Raw genomic sequence first — 16863 nt, 5'->3', positions numbered from 1 at the left:
TTGGTGTGGAATGCCGTATCAAGAATACAGAGTAATCACCCTTAAAGTGAATAGGTTACAGAACCCAATCAAAAGGAGTAAGGCTATAGCTACAATGAAAAGAGAAAAGCAAGATATAATTTTTTGGCAAGAAACTCACCTTTCAAAGATTGAACATGAGAAGTTAGGCAAAATGGGATTTAATAATTGTTAGTACTCTTCTTTTCAGAGGGGAAATACAAGAGGAATTGCAAAATTAATCTCAAATAAAGTGAATTTCCAGTTTTCCTCACAGATTACAGACAAAGAAGGGTATTATTTACTGGTGAAGGGTTTTATTGATCATAAAGAAGTTACTTTACTGAATGTTTACAGACCACCAGGAAATGATAAACAGCTGATTAAGAAGGTTTTTAATATGATAGCTATGGAAACTTCTGGTGCGGTAATATGTGGAGGGCACTGGAATATTCAATTACATCCTTCCCTAGACTCCTCCAATAGAACAAAAAAGATAAACTCGGAAACATTACGTCAAGAAACTGCTCAAAGAAATAGGTATGATAGATATATGGAGAGTTACATCCACTTGATACACGGTCCACTCTGTGTAGTCGAGAATAGATTTTTTTTAAATGTTTAATTCAGAGAGGCACAGGATTATGAAATGTGATATAGGGTTAAGAGATATCTCTGACCACGCAGGGGTTTACTTAACATTGCACAACAAACCCAAAGATACCTTGTGGAGACTTAATACTAGTCTTTTGAATGATCCCCTATGTTTAAAATACCTAAAGAAAAAGTTTAAAGATTATATGATATATAATGATAATGGAGTGGTGTCCTCCAGCACTCTGTGGGATGCTGCAAAAGCTGTTATTAGGGGTAAACTCAAAGTGGTCAGCTCAGAAGAAAAAGGAAAAAGAGAAACAAATCAAGGACCTTATTGAAAAATAACAATTTTTGGAGAGTAAGCATATGGAGTATAATGACAGTGATGTCCTGAATCAAATTTTTGATACAAAATGAATTCTAAATAATATTTATGAAAGTGAAGTTGAGAAGAGAGCCAAGTTATTAAACAAAATTTCTATGAGAATGGTCCCAAATCTACTAAATTACTTGCATGGAGAATACATAAACAACAGGCTGAGAGATTTATACATAGGGTGAAAGACCTCCAGATTAATAAAATGCTTCATAGACTGGAAGATATTCAAAAATCTTTCAAAACATACTACACAATGTTATATGCTCAGCTCAAAGCTGCAGAGTTAGCAGACATATCTAATTTCTTAATGTCCTTAGATTTACCATCGGTAGGAACGCAGCAAAATAAACTAATAGCACAGGAGATAACAGAAGAAGAAATAGGTAAGGCTATATCAGCATTAAAAACAAAAAATCTCAGGTGCTGATGGCTATCCAGCGGAATGGTACAAAACTTTCAGAGAGATAATAATACCAATACTTAAGAAATGTTTTAATTATGTTCTCGGAGGAGGGGAGATGCCGTTGTCCTGGAATCAAGCAATAATTTCAGTAATTCCTAAAAGTGGTGAGGATCGGACTGAATACAGTTCCAATAGGCCTGTATCGGTTCTAAACATAAGATTATAGATTATTTGCATCAATATTAGTAAAAAGACAGGAAAAAATAATTTCAGATCTAATTGACACAAATCAAACAGGTTTTGTAAAAAGTAGGCAAATCCAGGACAATGTGAGACAGGCCCTTCATCTCATTGCCATATGAGCAATAATAACCTGGAAACTGTAGTTATTAGCCTTGATGCTGAAAAGGCCTTTAACTCGGTACGATGAGAATATCTCTTCTTGGTATTCAAGCGGTTTGGCTTTAATAATCAGGTAGTTGGATGTCTGAAATCTCTATATTCTTCCCCTACAGCCAGAATTGAAATAAATGGGAATTTATCTAAAACAGTATTTCTTGAAAGGGGATGTCGACAAGGATGCTCCCTAAGCCCCACGCTTTTCGTTCTTTTTATCGCGCCATTGGTCCAGGCAATTAGAGAAGACAAGATTCCAACAGGTGTACTGATCAGAGATACAGAATAAGATTTCTTTATATGCGGATGACATTCGTGTGACTCTTACCAATCCCAATGCAGGTTTGCCTAAATTATTATCCCTGCTGAAAGAATTCAGTTCCTACTCTGGTTATAAATTAAATTTACATAAAACTCAAACTTTAAATTTTAATTACAAACTACAAGAAAACATTTACAGAATGAGTAAATTCAAACAGAAAGGTAATATTAGTAAATACCTAGGAATGCAAATACCTTAAGACCTGTCTACTATCTATGAACATAATTATATTCCCATAACAGCTGATATTAAAGCAGACTTAAATAGATGATCATTGCTGCCAATGAATATGTATAATCAAATAGAAGCCATAAAGATGAACGTGTTACCTAGATTGCTCTTTCTTTTTCAATCATTGCCTGTTGAAGTACCTTTTAAGCAATTTAATGAATGGAAAAGAATGATTTCAACATTTACTTGGGGAAAACAGAAACCAAGAATTAGATTTCAGACATTACAGCTGCCTAAGGATAAAGGAGGATTTGCTGTGCCTTGCTTTGAAGACTATTATAAAGCAGCAAAGCTGCGCAGTCTGGGCTGTTAGTGTGACCCTAATTGTGAGGCAAAGTGGAAGGATTTAAAACAAAGTCTAATAAATATCTCTCCCAATCTTTACTGGTGGATAAAACACTCCCAGAGAAGCATTTAAATTAACTGACTAGGTGGACAACAGTCCCTCTAAACATTTGGTATAAAGGATTTAAAGACCCTAAATTTGAAAGAAATGTAAGGTTGGGTGGCACATGACACAGAATTCCTTCCAGCACAATTGGATGGTAGATTTACACAGTGGACAAGAAATGGGATCACCTCATACTGTACAATATCTTCCATCAAGGGTTTGGAGTCCTTTCAACAACTCACAGAAATGTATCACTTAGAGAAACAAGACTTTTTTAGATATCTTCAAATAAGACAATATTTTAATAATAATATTAAAACTATTGGAGAGAAAGGGTTAAGTCTGACTGATATATTCACTGATGTGTATAAAGGTAATATTAGAAAGAAACTGATAAACAGGATTTACTCGATTTTACAATCTAAGAGGGGTCAGGGGTCTCTCCACAAAATCAAAATGGAAGAAGCCAACATAAAATTGACAGAAAATGATTGGTTCAAAATATGTAAAACACATTCAACTACTTCAAGCTCAGGTCTGTGGAGGGAATTTGCCTGGAAGAATACCTTAAAAATTTTCATAACACCAAAAATAAATAAGTAACAGACTTGAACAAGATCAATGTTGGAGAATGTGTGATAATATGTTGCCTGATCATTTTCATATTTTCTGGAAGTGTCCAAAGATTTTGTCTTATTGGTTAGATGTGGTAACAGATATAAGGTCAATAATCAGCCCAGAGATTAATTTTCACTTTAGCCTTATTTATTTGGGTAATGTACCAAATGGGTTCAAAAAACATGAAAGATATTTGTTACAAATACTCCTAGCAGCCAGTAAGAAAGCAATTACCAGGAAATGACTAAGCAAAGAGTCTCCTACAGTCCTGGAATGGATAGAAATAGTTTAAGAAACTAATGTTATGGAGCGATCGACTTTCTCTCCGAGACATGCCATTAAAATCTTTGAAAGATACTGGGAAATTGGACATTTTATTTGAGCTTGAAATGACTTCTTCACTGTACATTTGTGTGGATTGAATAACTTTGTTTTATTTCTTCTTATGAGGGAACCTGCAGAATGGTCTTTAAAGTTACGGATCTTAAGGTCCCCTGAGATTTTGAAGGACAATTATGGACATGAGCTTGGTTAACTTTGATACAGTAATGTAACCCATTTGTTATTCATCTTTTTCTATTATAAGATACGGATTTTATTTCACCTATGATGACCCTGTCTGTTTTCATCCTGTTTGTTCTGTTATTGGCAAAACAATAAAAACAAAGTTTTTAAAAAAAGAAAATTTCTTTTTTGGAATGGCTGAGTCAAAGTCCTGACCTGAATCCTTCAGAAATGTTGTGGAAGACTTGAAGTAAATAGTTCATGCAAGGAAGCCAACCAACGTTCCAGAGTTGAAGCAGTTTTGTACGAAGAAATGGCCTAAAATGCCTCCAAGCCGATGTGCAGGTCTGATCAACAGTTACTGGAATCATTTGGTTTAAGTTATTCTTGTACAATGGGGTCATACTGAAAGCAAAGGCTCACATACTTTTTCCAACAAATATAGGTAATATTGCATCATTTTTGTCAATAAATACATGAACAAGTATAATATTTTTCATGTTATCTATTTAATTGGGCTCTCTTTATCTAGCTTTAGGACTTTTGTGAAGATCTGATTACATTTTAGGTCATATTTATGCAGAAATAGAAAAATTCTACCGTGTTCACTAACTTTCTAGCTCCACTGTAGAAGTTCAATGATAATTAAACTTGAATTGAATTGAAAACACATTCAAGGCTTTTTTTCTAATGCTATTAAGAGATAACTGAACACTGTGTGCATTCTATATAACTATATAACAATTACAGCACGGAAACAGGCCATCTCCGTCCTTCTAGTCCGTGCCGAACACTTACTCTCACCTAGTCCCACCGACCTGCACTCAGCCTATAACCCTCTATTCCTTTTCTGTCCACATACCTATCCAATTTTACTTTAAACAATATCGAACCTATCGAATTCTTTGATCTATTTGTACCCAAGCTCAGTAATTCCCTCTACCATGTCATGTAAAACTCCCCAAATTTTAGTAATTTCTCTAAAATTTAGTAATGCATCCTAATATTTCCTCTAGATCATTATTATTGTCTGATAATACTTTTGTGGATAATTTGGCTACATTAAAAGGTATTAACAAATCCAAATTGTTATTTCATAACTTGAAGATGGGCAACTACATTGCTGGTTAAATAATACCTCACACCACAAAACAATAAAAAATTATATATAACCTGTACATAAAAATGGAAAAGCAATTCTGAGTACCTTATAGACAGAAACAAGAGCATTTATAATGAAGTTCTGCAGATTCTAGAATTATTTCAAATGACTGTGGGGTACAAATGTGACCACATTATTTCAGGGAAGGAGGAATAAAAATTCAGGAACATTGACCTGTTAACCTAATGTCAGTGATAGGAATGTGATGGCAGCTTTAATAAAGGATGGAATTTCAGAATACCATGCAAGCAGTAATTGTATTGAGAAGAATCCACATGAGAGGAAACAATCCACTACATTTCAGAATCAGAATCAGGTTTATTACCACCGGCATAAGATGTGAAATTTGTTAACTTAGCAACAGCAGTTCAATGCACTACATAACCTAGCAGATAAAAAAATAAATAAAATAAAATAAAACATAATAAACAAGTAAATCAATTATGTATATTGAATAGTTTTTTAAAAATATGCAAAAACAGAAATACTGTATATTGAAAAAAAAGTGAGGTAGTGTCCAAAGCTTCAATGTCCATTGAGGAATCAAATGGCAGAGAAGAAGCTGTTCTTGAATTGCTGAGTGTGTGCCTTCAGGCTTCTGTACCTCCTACCCAATGGTAACAGTGAGAAAAGGACATGCCCTGGGTGCTGGAGGTCCTTAATAATGGATGCTGCCTTTCTGAGACACCACTCCCTAAAGATGTCCTGGGTACCTTGTAGACTAGTGCCCAAGATGGAGCTGACTAGATTTACAACCTACTGCAGTTTCTTTCAGTCCTGTGCAGTAGCCCCTCCATACTAGACAGTGATGCAGCCTGTCAGAATGCTTTCCAAGGTACAACTATAGAAGTTTTTGAGTGTATTTGAGAACATGCCAAATCTCTCAAAGCTCCTAATAAAAGTATAGCCGCAGCTTTGCCTTCTTTTATGACTATATCAGTATGTTGGGACCAGGTTAGAGATCTTGACACCCAGGAACTTGAAGCTACTCACTCTCTCCACTTCTGATCCCTCTATGAGGTCTGGTATGTGCTCCTTCATCTTACCCTTCCTAAAGTCCACAATCAGTTCTTTCGTCTTACTGATGTTGAGTGCCAGGTTGTTGTTGCTGCAGCACCATTCCACTAGTTGGCATAACTCACTCCTGCACGCCCTCTCGTCACCACCTGAGATTCTACCAACAATGGCTGTAACATCAGCAAATCTGTAGATGGTACTTGAGCTATGCCTAGCCACGCAGTCACATGTATACAGAGAATAGAGCAGTGGGCTAAGCACACACCCCTGAACAGCATCTTGACGTAGGTGTTGTGTGTTGTCCAGGTGGCCTAGAGTCATGTGAAGAGTCACTGAGATTGCGTCTGCCGTTGACCTATTGTGGCAATAGGCAAGTTGCAATGAGTTCATGTCCTTGCTGAGGCAGGAGTTCAGTCTAGTCATAACCAACCTCTCAAAGCATTTCATCGCAGTTGATGTAAGTGCTACCAGGCAATAGTCATTAAGGCAGCCCACATTATTCTTCTTTGGCACTGGTATAATTATTGCCTTTTTGAAGCAAGTGGGAACTTCTGCCCATAGCAGTGAGGGGTTGAAAATTTACAGATATTAATCTGGAATATATAAGGGAACCAGGTGGTGGTCAATGTGGACTATTTTGGAAGGAGGCTAATAAGGCTCTACCTGGCCAACATGTTAGAACATGTGAAATTCTAGGTAATGTAGAACATGATCTCAGAATTGGTTATCACTATGAAAAGAAACAGTAAGAATATGTGATAAACAGAAGATTCTGCAGATGCTGGAAAACTTGAGCAACACACACAAAATGCTGGAGGAACTCAACTAGTCAGGCAGCATTTATGGAGAATAAGCAGTCGACGTCTTAGGCAGAGATCCTTCATCAAGACATGCAATAAGAATATATGGATCGTTCTCACATTGGCAGGCTGTATCTCGTGGGATACTGCAGGGGTCAGCGCCAGAGTACCAACTTTTAATAAATCTATGTCAATGGTTTTGCTGGGAGATCAAATGTAATATTTCTAAGTCTGCTGAGCACAGCAAATAATATGGAATTGCAGGCATGGAAAATAGAACAGAGGGTTCAGGTAGACTTGAATACGGTGAGTGTGTGGGCCAGAATATGGTAGATAGTATATGTAGAAAAAGTGTCATCCACTCAATGCAAATGATAGAAAAGCAGAGCATCTGTTGAATGGTAAAAGTGTGTAACATTTTATTATTCAAAAGAGATCTAGGTGTGCTTGTAATAGTTGCTGAAAGCCAATATTTGGGTGCAGCAAGCAAGAGGCAAAATTTGTATGTTAAATTTTACATGAATATTTGAATAAAAGATTAAGAAAATTTTATTTTGACTTCACAGAACCTAGATATTTGGAGTATGCAGGTTTCATCTCCTTGCCCAAGGATAGACATGCTATCAAGGACTCTTCATCTCATGGGTGGCACGGTAGTGCAGTGGTTAGCACAACTCATTACAGTACCACTACTGAGTTCAAATCTTGTTACTGTTTGTACTTTTCCCTGTGACTGTGTGGGTTTCCTCTGGGTGCTTCAGTTTAAAATCAGCGGATTACAGGGCAGCACAACTCAAAGAGCTGGCATGGCCTATTCTGCAAAGTATCTCAATAAGTGAATAGATGTTCTTGATATTTATTATTTAAGTATGTATTAATTTTTTCTTTCTTTTTTGGTATTTACATATTAGTCGCCTGCCTTGTCGGTGAGGTTTTCATTGATTCTATTATGGCCATTAGAGTTATTGAGTATGCATGCGAGAAAATGAATCTCAAGTTTGTACATGGTGACATAAGTGTAGTTTGATAATAAATTAACTTTGAACTTTGAGCAAGGGACTTCAGCAAAGATCCACCAGATTGGTTCAAAGGAGGGTGGGATAGCTGTATCATGAGAGTTTGTGTTGTATTTTCTGGAGTTCTGAAGAATGAGAAGAACTCAAAAAAAGTATAAGGTTGTTAAAAGAGACTGACAAGCTAGAAACAGGGAAAGATGGCCCCCAGCTGAGGAATCTAGTATTAGGGGTACAGTTCTGGAATAAGGTAAAGGTGTTTAGGATAGAGGTAAGGAGCAATTTCTTCATTTAGGAAGATGTGAAATTCTCTACCTGGAGGAATATGGAGGCTCAGTCATTTATTTAGAAATGCAGTGAGGAATGGGGCCTTCTAGCCCAATGAACTGCAGCAACTAGCAACCCAACTATTTAACACTATATTAATCACGGGACAACTTACAATCAGCAATTAACCTGATAACCAGTATATCTGGACTGCAGGAGGAAATCCATGCAGTCACAGGGAGAATGTACAAACTCTTTACAGATGGTATTGGAATTGAACTCATGGTGATCATTTAAAACAGGATAAATTTCTATGTAAACAGAAACAGTATGTGTTAAAAAAGTGACACCAAAGTAGATCGTTCATGATCTCAAAGGCCCACTCCGGCTCCTTTTTCTTATGCCTTTACTAAATTTACATGTAACCCATTTGATAGGCTCTGGCATTGCAGACTCAAACACTTGGTTACGTTAGCTTGCATGAAAAAATTGATAGATTACTAGCTTAGGTCTCTTTCCATGGCCACTTAAAATCTCTTCTACTCTTCACTATCAGTGAGAGAAATTTTTATTCACAGTAATAAGAAACAGCACGTAACTGCATAAAAAAGTTACCTGTTTCTCCTCTGATACTGATTGTTTGGGAAGCAGCTCATTAAACTTCGCTAGCTCAGTTACACATCTTGAGAAAGTCTCCTGTAAATATTTTTGGCACATGGGTTCTGGCTTGGGCTTTGAGAAGGCTTCTTTTTGTTTCCTGTAGAGTTCTTGCAACCGTTTGTTCTTCTGTTCCATTGCTTCCTTCTGAGCCTTCTTCTCTTCTGTCTGTCTTTTCTTTCTCTCTACTTGTTGCCTGGCAATATACTGCCTGACCTCCTCTGCATCATAATGCCTCAAACGCTTCAGCTGCATTTCAGTGCTCAGGTTGGACTTCTCCTGCTTTCTCTTAATTGGGCTCACACTTCTGGAGAAGGCATGGCCTCCTGTAGTATGTTTGCCACCTTCCAAATTTGTCTTTTCTTCTGAACCTTTCCGAGTTCCCTCAAGCTGAAGATCATCAAGGATCCCTCTTACTTCCGCTGGTAGCACATGTGTATTCAGCACTTCCAGTTTATTTTGCCCTTCTTCCTTCCTCCAGTCATCCCCAAAAGGCTGCTTTATTGTGCGGGACTCAGAGCTTCTGGGCCTTGACTTTTTGGAAACTTCAAGTCTAGGGTCAAGGTCTGTTCTTCTGGCATTTTCTGTAGATAGGGCAAAAAATACAAGAAAAAACAAGATGGGGAGGAGATAACGAAGTTTAGGAACAGAAGATAGAGATTTACGAATTATACCATTTAATCCCAAATTATGCTTACTAAATTACATATACTTTTATAAGATACTGTTGTATTATATTGGGCTAGACCCAAGTACAGGAACAGAATAAAGGATACAACATAACCACTAATACATGAGGACTTCTGCTTATAAATGAAAATTGCCATTCAAATCATATAATTCAGCTCTTTAGTAAGTTAAGTTTAAGATGCAAGTGAAATATCTGAAAGGAATAATAGAGTATCACAAAATTTTCTGAATAAATCAGCAGAATCAAGTCCAACTTTGCAGTACCCAGTAGAGTTCAAAATTCATCCAAGTCATTAGATCACTTCTTAATTGATTTTAACCCATTGTGAGATATTTAACTGTCACAGTCAGAGACAGAACCACCAGACATCATGGCAGCGTAGCAGTTAGAGCAATGCTACTACAGCTCAGGGTATTGGAGTTTGGTGTTCAAATTCAATGTGCTGGAGCTTTTGGAAAGCATCAAGTTGGATAAGTCACCGGGACCGTACGAGAAATATCCAGGCTACTGTGGGAGGCAAGGGAGGAGATTGTTGAGCCTCTGACAATAATCTTTGCATCATCAACGAGGACAGGAAAGGTTCCAAAGGATTGGAGGGTTGCAGATGTTGTTCCCTTATTCAAGAAAGGGAATAGAGATAGCCCAGGAAATTATAGACCAGTGAGTTTTACTTCAGTGGTTGGTAAGTTGATGGAGAAGATCCTGAGGGGCTGGATTTATGAACATTTGGAGAGGCATGATTAGGAACAGTCAGCATGACTTGGTGAAAGGCAGGTTGTGCATTACAAGCCTGATTGAAGTTTTTGAGGATGTGACTAAACACATTGATAAAGGTAGAGCAGTTGATGTAGTGTATATGGATTTCAGCAAGGCATTTGATAAGGTACCCCATGCAAGGCTTATTGAGAAAGTATGGAGGCATGGGATCCAAGGGGACATTGCTTCTTGGATCCAGAACTGGCTTGCCCACAGAAGGCAAAGAGTGGTTATAGACTGGTCATATTCTGCATGGAGGTCGGTCACCAGTGGTGTGCCCAAGGGATCTGTTCTGGGACACCTACTTTTCATGATTTTTATAAATTAGATTAGATTCAACTTTATTATCATTGTGCCAAATACAGTTACAAAGCCAATGAAATGCAGTTATCATCTAACCAGAAATGCAAACAATAGTGTTATTTACAAAATAACTGCAAATAAAAAGTAAGTGCTACAGCATAAAAATATAAAAGTACTGAGACAGTATACCATAGGTGCAATACTGTTTAGCGCTGTGATGTGAGGATCAGCAAGATCACAGCCTCAAGGAAGAAACTCTTCCTGAGCCTGCTGGTGCGGGAGCAGAGGTTCCTGCAGTGCCTACCAGATGGGAGGAGAGTAAAAAAGTCCATGGTTAGGGTGAGATGCATCCTTGATAATGCTTTTCACTCTGCCAGGCAGCGTTCATGGTAGCTGTTCTCAATGGTGGGCAATTGGGTGCCGATAAGCTGCTGGGCAGTTTTCACCACACGCTGGAGTGTTTTGCAGTCAGATATGGGACAATTGCCATACCACACTGAGATGCAGTTGGTGAGTACGTTCTCAATGTTACAGCAGTAGAAGTCCGTCAGTATCCTGGGACACAGGTGAGCTTTCTTGATGCTCTGCAGGAAATAAAGGCGTTGTTGCCCCTTTTTGATCAGGGTGGAGGAGTTCAGGGACCAGGTGAAATGACCTGGATGAGGAAGTGGAGGGATGGGTTAGTAAATTTGCTGATGACACAAAGTTTGGGGGTGTTGTGGATAGTGTGAAGGGCTGACACAGGGGCATCGATAGGATGCAAAACTGGGCTAGGTGGCAGTTGGAGTTCAACCCAAATAAGTGTGAGTTGGTTCATTTTGGTAGGTCAAATATGATGGCAGAATATAGCATTAATGGTAAGACACTTGGCAGCGTGGAGGATCAGAGGGATCTTGGGGTCCAAGTCCATAGGACATTAAAAACTGCTGCACAGGTTGACTCTGTGGTTAAGAAAGCATCAATCATGGGATTGAGTTTAAGAGCTAAGAGGTAATGTTGCAGCTATACAGGACACTGGTCAGACCCCGGTCAGACCCCATTTGGAGTACTCATTTCTGGTTGTTTTACTACAGGAAGGATGTGGAAACCATAGAAAGGGTGCAGAGGAGATTTACAAGGATGTTGCCTGGATAGGGGAGCATGCCTTATGAGAATAGGTTGAGTGAACTAAGCCTTTTCTCCCTTGGAGCGACGGAGGATGAGAGGTGACCTGAGAGGCATTGATCGTGTGGAGAGTCAGAGGCTTTTTCCCACGGCTGAAGTGGCTAGCACAAGGGGGCACAGACTTAAGGTGCTTGGAAGTAGGTACAGAGGAGATTTCCCATTTGTACTATATTCCATCTTCAAAGGTCAGGGTAAGTTTTTTTTTACACAGAAGAGTGGTGAGTGCATGGAATGGACTGCTGGCGACAGTGGTAGAGTCTGATATGATAAGGTATTTTTTTAAAATATATTTTTATTGAAGGAATGACCAATACAGAATACACAATGGATTACATTTTCCTCCATTTTGCTTTTATATCTTACCCCTAAACAATAAGGTCTTTTAAGAGACTCCTGGACAGGTACATAGAACTCAGAAGGTAGCCCTAGGTAATTTCTAAGGCAAGGACATGTTCAGCACAGCTTTGTGGGCCAAAGGGCCTGTATTGTGCTGTAGGTTTTCTATGTTTATCTGTAAGGATTCTGTATGTCCTCCTAGTGAAATGCCTGGGTTTTCTCTGGGTGCTCCAGTTTCCTCATACAGTCTAAAGATAGTAGGGTAACTGGTCATTGTAAATAGTCTTGTGATTCAGCGAGAATTAAATCAAGGTTACTGGGCAGCACTGCTCAAAGGACCAGAAGGACCTATTCTGCGCTGTATCTTAATAAATTAATGAACGCATAAATAAATAAAAGGAATTATTTACTTTCCATAGTGTGACTGCAATCTTACTGAGACACACTGCAGCTGTTGAGGTCAAAGTGCACACAATTTGGCTTTAGTGAGGATGGCGAGAAGTGACCTTGTATATTTTTTTCCTTTGAAAAGAAAATGAGTGGGTTGAAAGATATGGAAGCTCGGGCAATGGCATGTTTCTCGTGCAATATTAAGGTCAGGAACATTTCCATATTCCCTGCTGACTATCTGCCAGAAGTCTGTTCAGCTGCGCTCCTATCAAACCACACATCAATTGTTGTGGATATGCTCAGTATGGAGTACTGAGATGCAGAGCATATGGTAGATACAACATTTAGTGACATTGTCACAGTGCAGGTACAAAAAGAGAGATAGCTGATCATGCTCAACGGCAGGCAGGAAGTGTGCTTGCTGCCTACCCTCACTACTTTGACAGACAGACACACTTTATTGATCCCAAGGGAAATTGGGTTTCGTTACAGCCGCATCAACCAAGAACAGTGAAGAAATATATCAATATAAAACCATAAATAATTAAATAATAATGTTGATCATGCCAAGTGGCAATAAGCCTATTGGCTCAGGGTGTCTGACACTCCAAGGGACCACCCCACCCTGGTGCTAGGGACATCTCTGAATAGTTACATATGTTGCCGAGGGAGAAAAGTAACCAGAAGTTGTAATACATGTTGGTACTAACAACATTGGTAGAAAGATGCGCGAGGTCCTAAGGTGCTGGTAGGTTCAATTGCATTTACTTTAATGCAAGGAGCATCAGGTCAGATGAGCTGAGAAAGTGAGAGATTAGAGAGATCAACAGAGCAATAAGTAGAGAAGATATCATGGGGGGGATCACTCGATGTGTATAACTTGATACAAAAATCAATAAATGGTGAAACATTCAGCATGCATGTAAAGCAAAACTTAGTCAACTTTTCAGTAACCCTACTTCAGAATTTAACCAAAATCGATTTAAAAAAAAATCATTTCAACTGCCCAACATGAATACCATCCTTATCTGTTGGGTAGGTAGATCCAACACTTCTATCTCTATTTCAGATTTACAATATCTACATTTTTTGTTCATCCCAAAACTTAATTTTTAATTACACGTTTCTATCTGTCAACTCTTTTCACCCTTTCTCCTCCTTTCACCCTTTCCCTTATCAGAAGCTACCTGTGTCTTAAAAAATAATAAAAGGCTCATTTTTTATCATTCTTCTGAAAAAACAAGTCCAGTGGGCAGAACAGGCAGGCAGGTTAGGGATTATGGGAGGGCAGACAGGCTCAATTCCATTTAGTTAATGCAAAGAGCCTTGAAGGCAAGTCATTCGAGAGAGCATGGATCAGTATTTGGATTCCAATATTATGGTAATGTTCAAGAACATAGGGAGGACTGGTAATTTTGGGTACTGAAGTTTCAGATGTAAAGCTTACGAAAGTTTCACACTTGCACCGCTTACCCAGTTTCATTTCCGAAGAGAAGATCAAGTACATCCCTTATTATGCTAGGACTACCTATGTTATTTCTCCAAAGATAACTTGGGCACTCTTAAGAAATTTCACCTCATCTAAGTCCTTTGCACTAAGGCAGTCAAAGTCAATATTGGTAGAGCTAAAATCACTTAGCACTAGAACACTAATGCATTTGCACCTTCCTCTTTCAGATATATCAATAAGGAGTATGAATGTGGAAGATGTGGAATTGGTCAAAAAATGTGAATATAAGTATGAACACAAAAACCATTCTCAATTTCATTCATAGAGTATGTTGTTTTCCCCACAGTTAGTGTACATTTCTCTTTTTTAAAAATTACTTGAATGGGTCTCATGTTTCAAACCAAACCCGACCCAAGGTCAACTGCACCCAATGCAGATTTACAGATGATTAATAAAGTCAGTCACAGTACTAATGGGTGCCACTTCATTAATAGGCATTGGTCAACATAATCCAAAACACTAGCTAAGTCAAATTTGAGTACAGTTAGCTACTCACTAGATGTGGCATTCCTCTCTCTCCTGGTTTTCAAGCTAGTGTCCAACTTACTTTCAGTTACCATCTTTGGTGCAGGTCCCAGAACCATTTTTACCAGTTTCTGGCCTTCACGCCACGAAGCCGTGCTGATAACATGGGCATCTGGAATCAATAAACAGCATCAATAAATGCAAATACTTATTAAATTACTTATCAGAAATTTATTCTGTATAGCTTAGACAAATTTTTAAAGCACATCCTCTTGGATGAAAGCAGAATTTGTTAAGCTCTCACTCCACAAATTTTAATGACAGCCAATACGGTTTCCCAGCAATAGAACTGTAATCATTTTCATCATACCTATCCATCTGTAAAGGTTGATATAGAGCAGCCAATAATTAAGTTATATTCAACAAAAGTGATGTAACAAAACAGACTGATGAAGGTAGATCAGTGAATGTAGTGTAATGAATTTCAGTAAGGCATTTGATAAGGTTCTCCATGCAAGGATCCTTCAGAAAGTAAGGAGGCATGGGATCCAAGGAGACCTTGCTTTGTGGATCCAGAATCAGCTTGCCAACAGAAGGCAAATGGTGGTTGTAGATGGTTCTCATTCTGCATGGTGGTCAGTGACCAGTGCTGTTCTGCAGGGATCTGTTCTAGGATCCTTCTTCTTTGTGATTTTTATAAACAACCTGGATGAGGTAGTTGAAGGATGGGTTAGTAAGTCTGCTGATGACACAAAGGTTGAGGGTATTTTGGATAGTCTGGAGGATTGTCAGAGGTTACAGCAGGACATCAATAGGATGCAAAACTGGGCTGAGAAGTGGCAAGTGGACTTCAACCCAGATAACTGTGAAGTGGTTCTTTTGGGTAGGTCCAATTTGAAGACAGATTATAAATGGTAAGTCTCTTGGTAGTGTGGAGGATCTGAGAGTTCTTGGGGTTCGTGATGATAGGTTCACTCAAAGCTGCTGCGCAGGTTGACAGTGATTTTAAGGCGGCATATTGTGTGTTGGCATTCATCAACCGTGGATTTCAGTTCAACAGTCATTTAACCATATAACAATTACAGCATGGAAACAGGCCATCTCGGCCCTTCTAGTCTGTGCAAAACACTTACTCTCACCTAGTCCCACCTACCTGCACTCAGCTCATAACCCTCCATTCCTTTCCTGTCCATATACTAATCCAATTTTTTTTTTAAATGACAAAATCGAACCTGCCTCTTCCACTTCTACTGGAAGCTCGTTCCACACAGCTACCACTCCCTGAGTAAAGAAGTTCCCCCTCGTGTTACCCCTTAAGTTTTGCCCCCTAACTCTCAACTCATGTCCTCTTGTTTGAATCTCCCCTACTCTCAGTAGAAAAAGCCTATCCTCATCAACTCTATCTATCCCTCCCATAATTTTAAATACCTCTATCAAATCCCCCTTCAACCTTCTACACTCCAAAGAATAAAGACCTAACTTGTTCAACCTTTCTCTGTAACTCAGGTGCTGAAACCTAGGTAACATTCTAGTAAATCTCCTCTTTACTGTCTCTAATTTGTTGACATCCTTCCTATAATTCGGTGACCAGAACTGTACACAATACACCAAATTTGGCCTCACCAATGCCTTGTACAATTTTAACATTACATCCCAACTCCTATACTCAATGCTCTGATTTATAAAGGCCAGCATACCAAAGGCTTTCTTCACCACCCTATCCACATGAGATTCCACCTTCAGGGAACTATGCACTATTATTCCTAGATCACTCTGTTCTACTGCATTCCTCAATGCCTTACCATTTACCATGTATGTCCTATTTTGATTAGTCCTACCAACATAAGGTAATGTTATAACTACATAAGACCTTGGATAGACCTCACTTGGAGTACTGTGTACAGTTCTGTCACCTCACTACAGGAAGAATGTGGATAGACAGAGTGCAGAGGAGAGTTACAAGGATGCTGCCTGGATTGGGGAGCATGTCTTATGTCAATAGGCTGTGTGAATTTGGCCTTTTCTCCTTGGAGTGATGGAGGACAAGAGGTGACCTGATCGAAGTATATAAGATGATGAGGGGCATTAATAGCCAGATGTTTTTTTTCCCCAGGGCTGAAATAGCTAACACAAGGGGGCATAGTTTTAAGGTACTTGGAAATGGGCACCGAGGGGATGTCAGAGGTACGTTTTTCCACACAAAGAGTGGTGGGTGCATGGAATGCTCTGTTGGTGGCAGTGGTGGAAGAGGATACAATAAATTTTTAAAGAGCCTCTTAGATAGGTACATGAAGCTTAGAAGATTTGAGGGTTATGTGCTAGGGAAATTCTAGGCAGCTTCTTGATTAGGTTGCCTGGTCGCCACAACATTGTGGGCTGAAGAGCCTGTAATGTGCTATAAATTTCTATGTTCTAAAGGCAAATTAGTGACTCAGAATCAGGTTTAGTATCACTGATATATGTTGTGAAATTTGTTGTTTTGTGGTAGCAGTAC

General features: G+C 38.8%; 1 protein-coding gene across 5 annotated transcripts in view; it reads right to left on the bottom strand.

Moving 5' to 3' along the window:
* Window positions 1–16863, bottom strand: part of cep350 (centrosomal protein 350) — a 274904-nt gene that overhangs the window by 169248 nt on the left and 88793 nt on the right. For 4 of the 5 annotated variants that reach the window (XM_059984922.1, XM_059984923.1, XM_059984924.1 and 1 more), the window contains exons 9-10: window positions 14401–14541; window positions 8713–9338 (exon numbers count right to left, since the gene is read on the bottom strand). In XM_059984922.1, the coding sequence (XP_059840905.1) occupies window positions 8713–9338; window positions 14401–14541 (767 nt within the window). The remainder of the gene's footprint in view (window positions 1–8712; window positions 9339–14400; window positions 14542–16863) is intronic. The other variant, XM_059984925.1, reaches the window with a different exon arrangement.

Source organism: Hypanus sabinus, chromosome 11, assembly GCF_030144855.1.
Source record: "Hypanus sabinus isolate sHypSab1 chromosome 11, sHypSab1.hap1, whole genome shotgun sequence".
Classification (NCBI taxonomy): Eukaryota; Metazoa; Chordata; class Chondrichthyes; order Myliobatiformes; family Dasyatidae; genus Hypanus; species Hypanus sabinus.
This window is presented reverse-complemented; position numbering and strand designations above follow the sequence as displayed.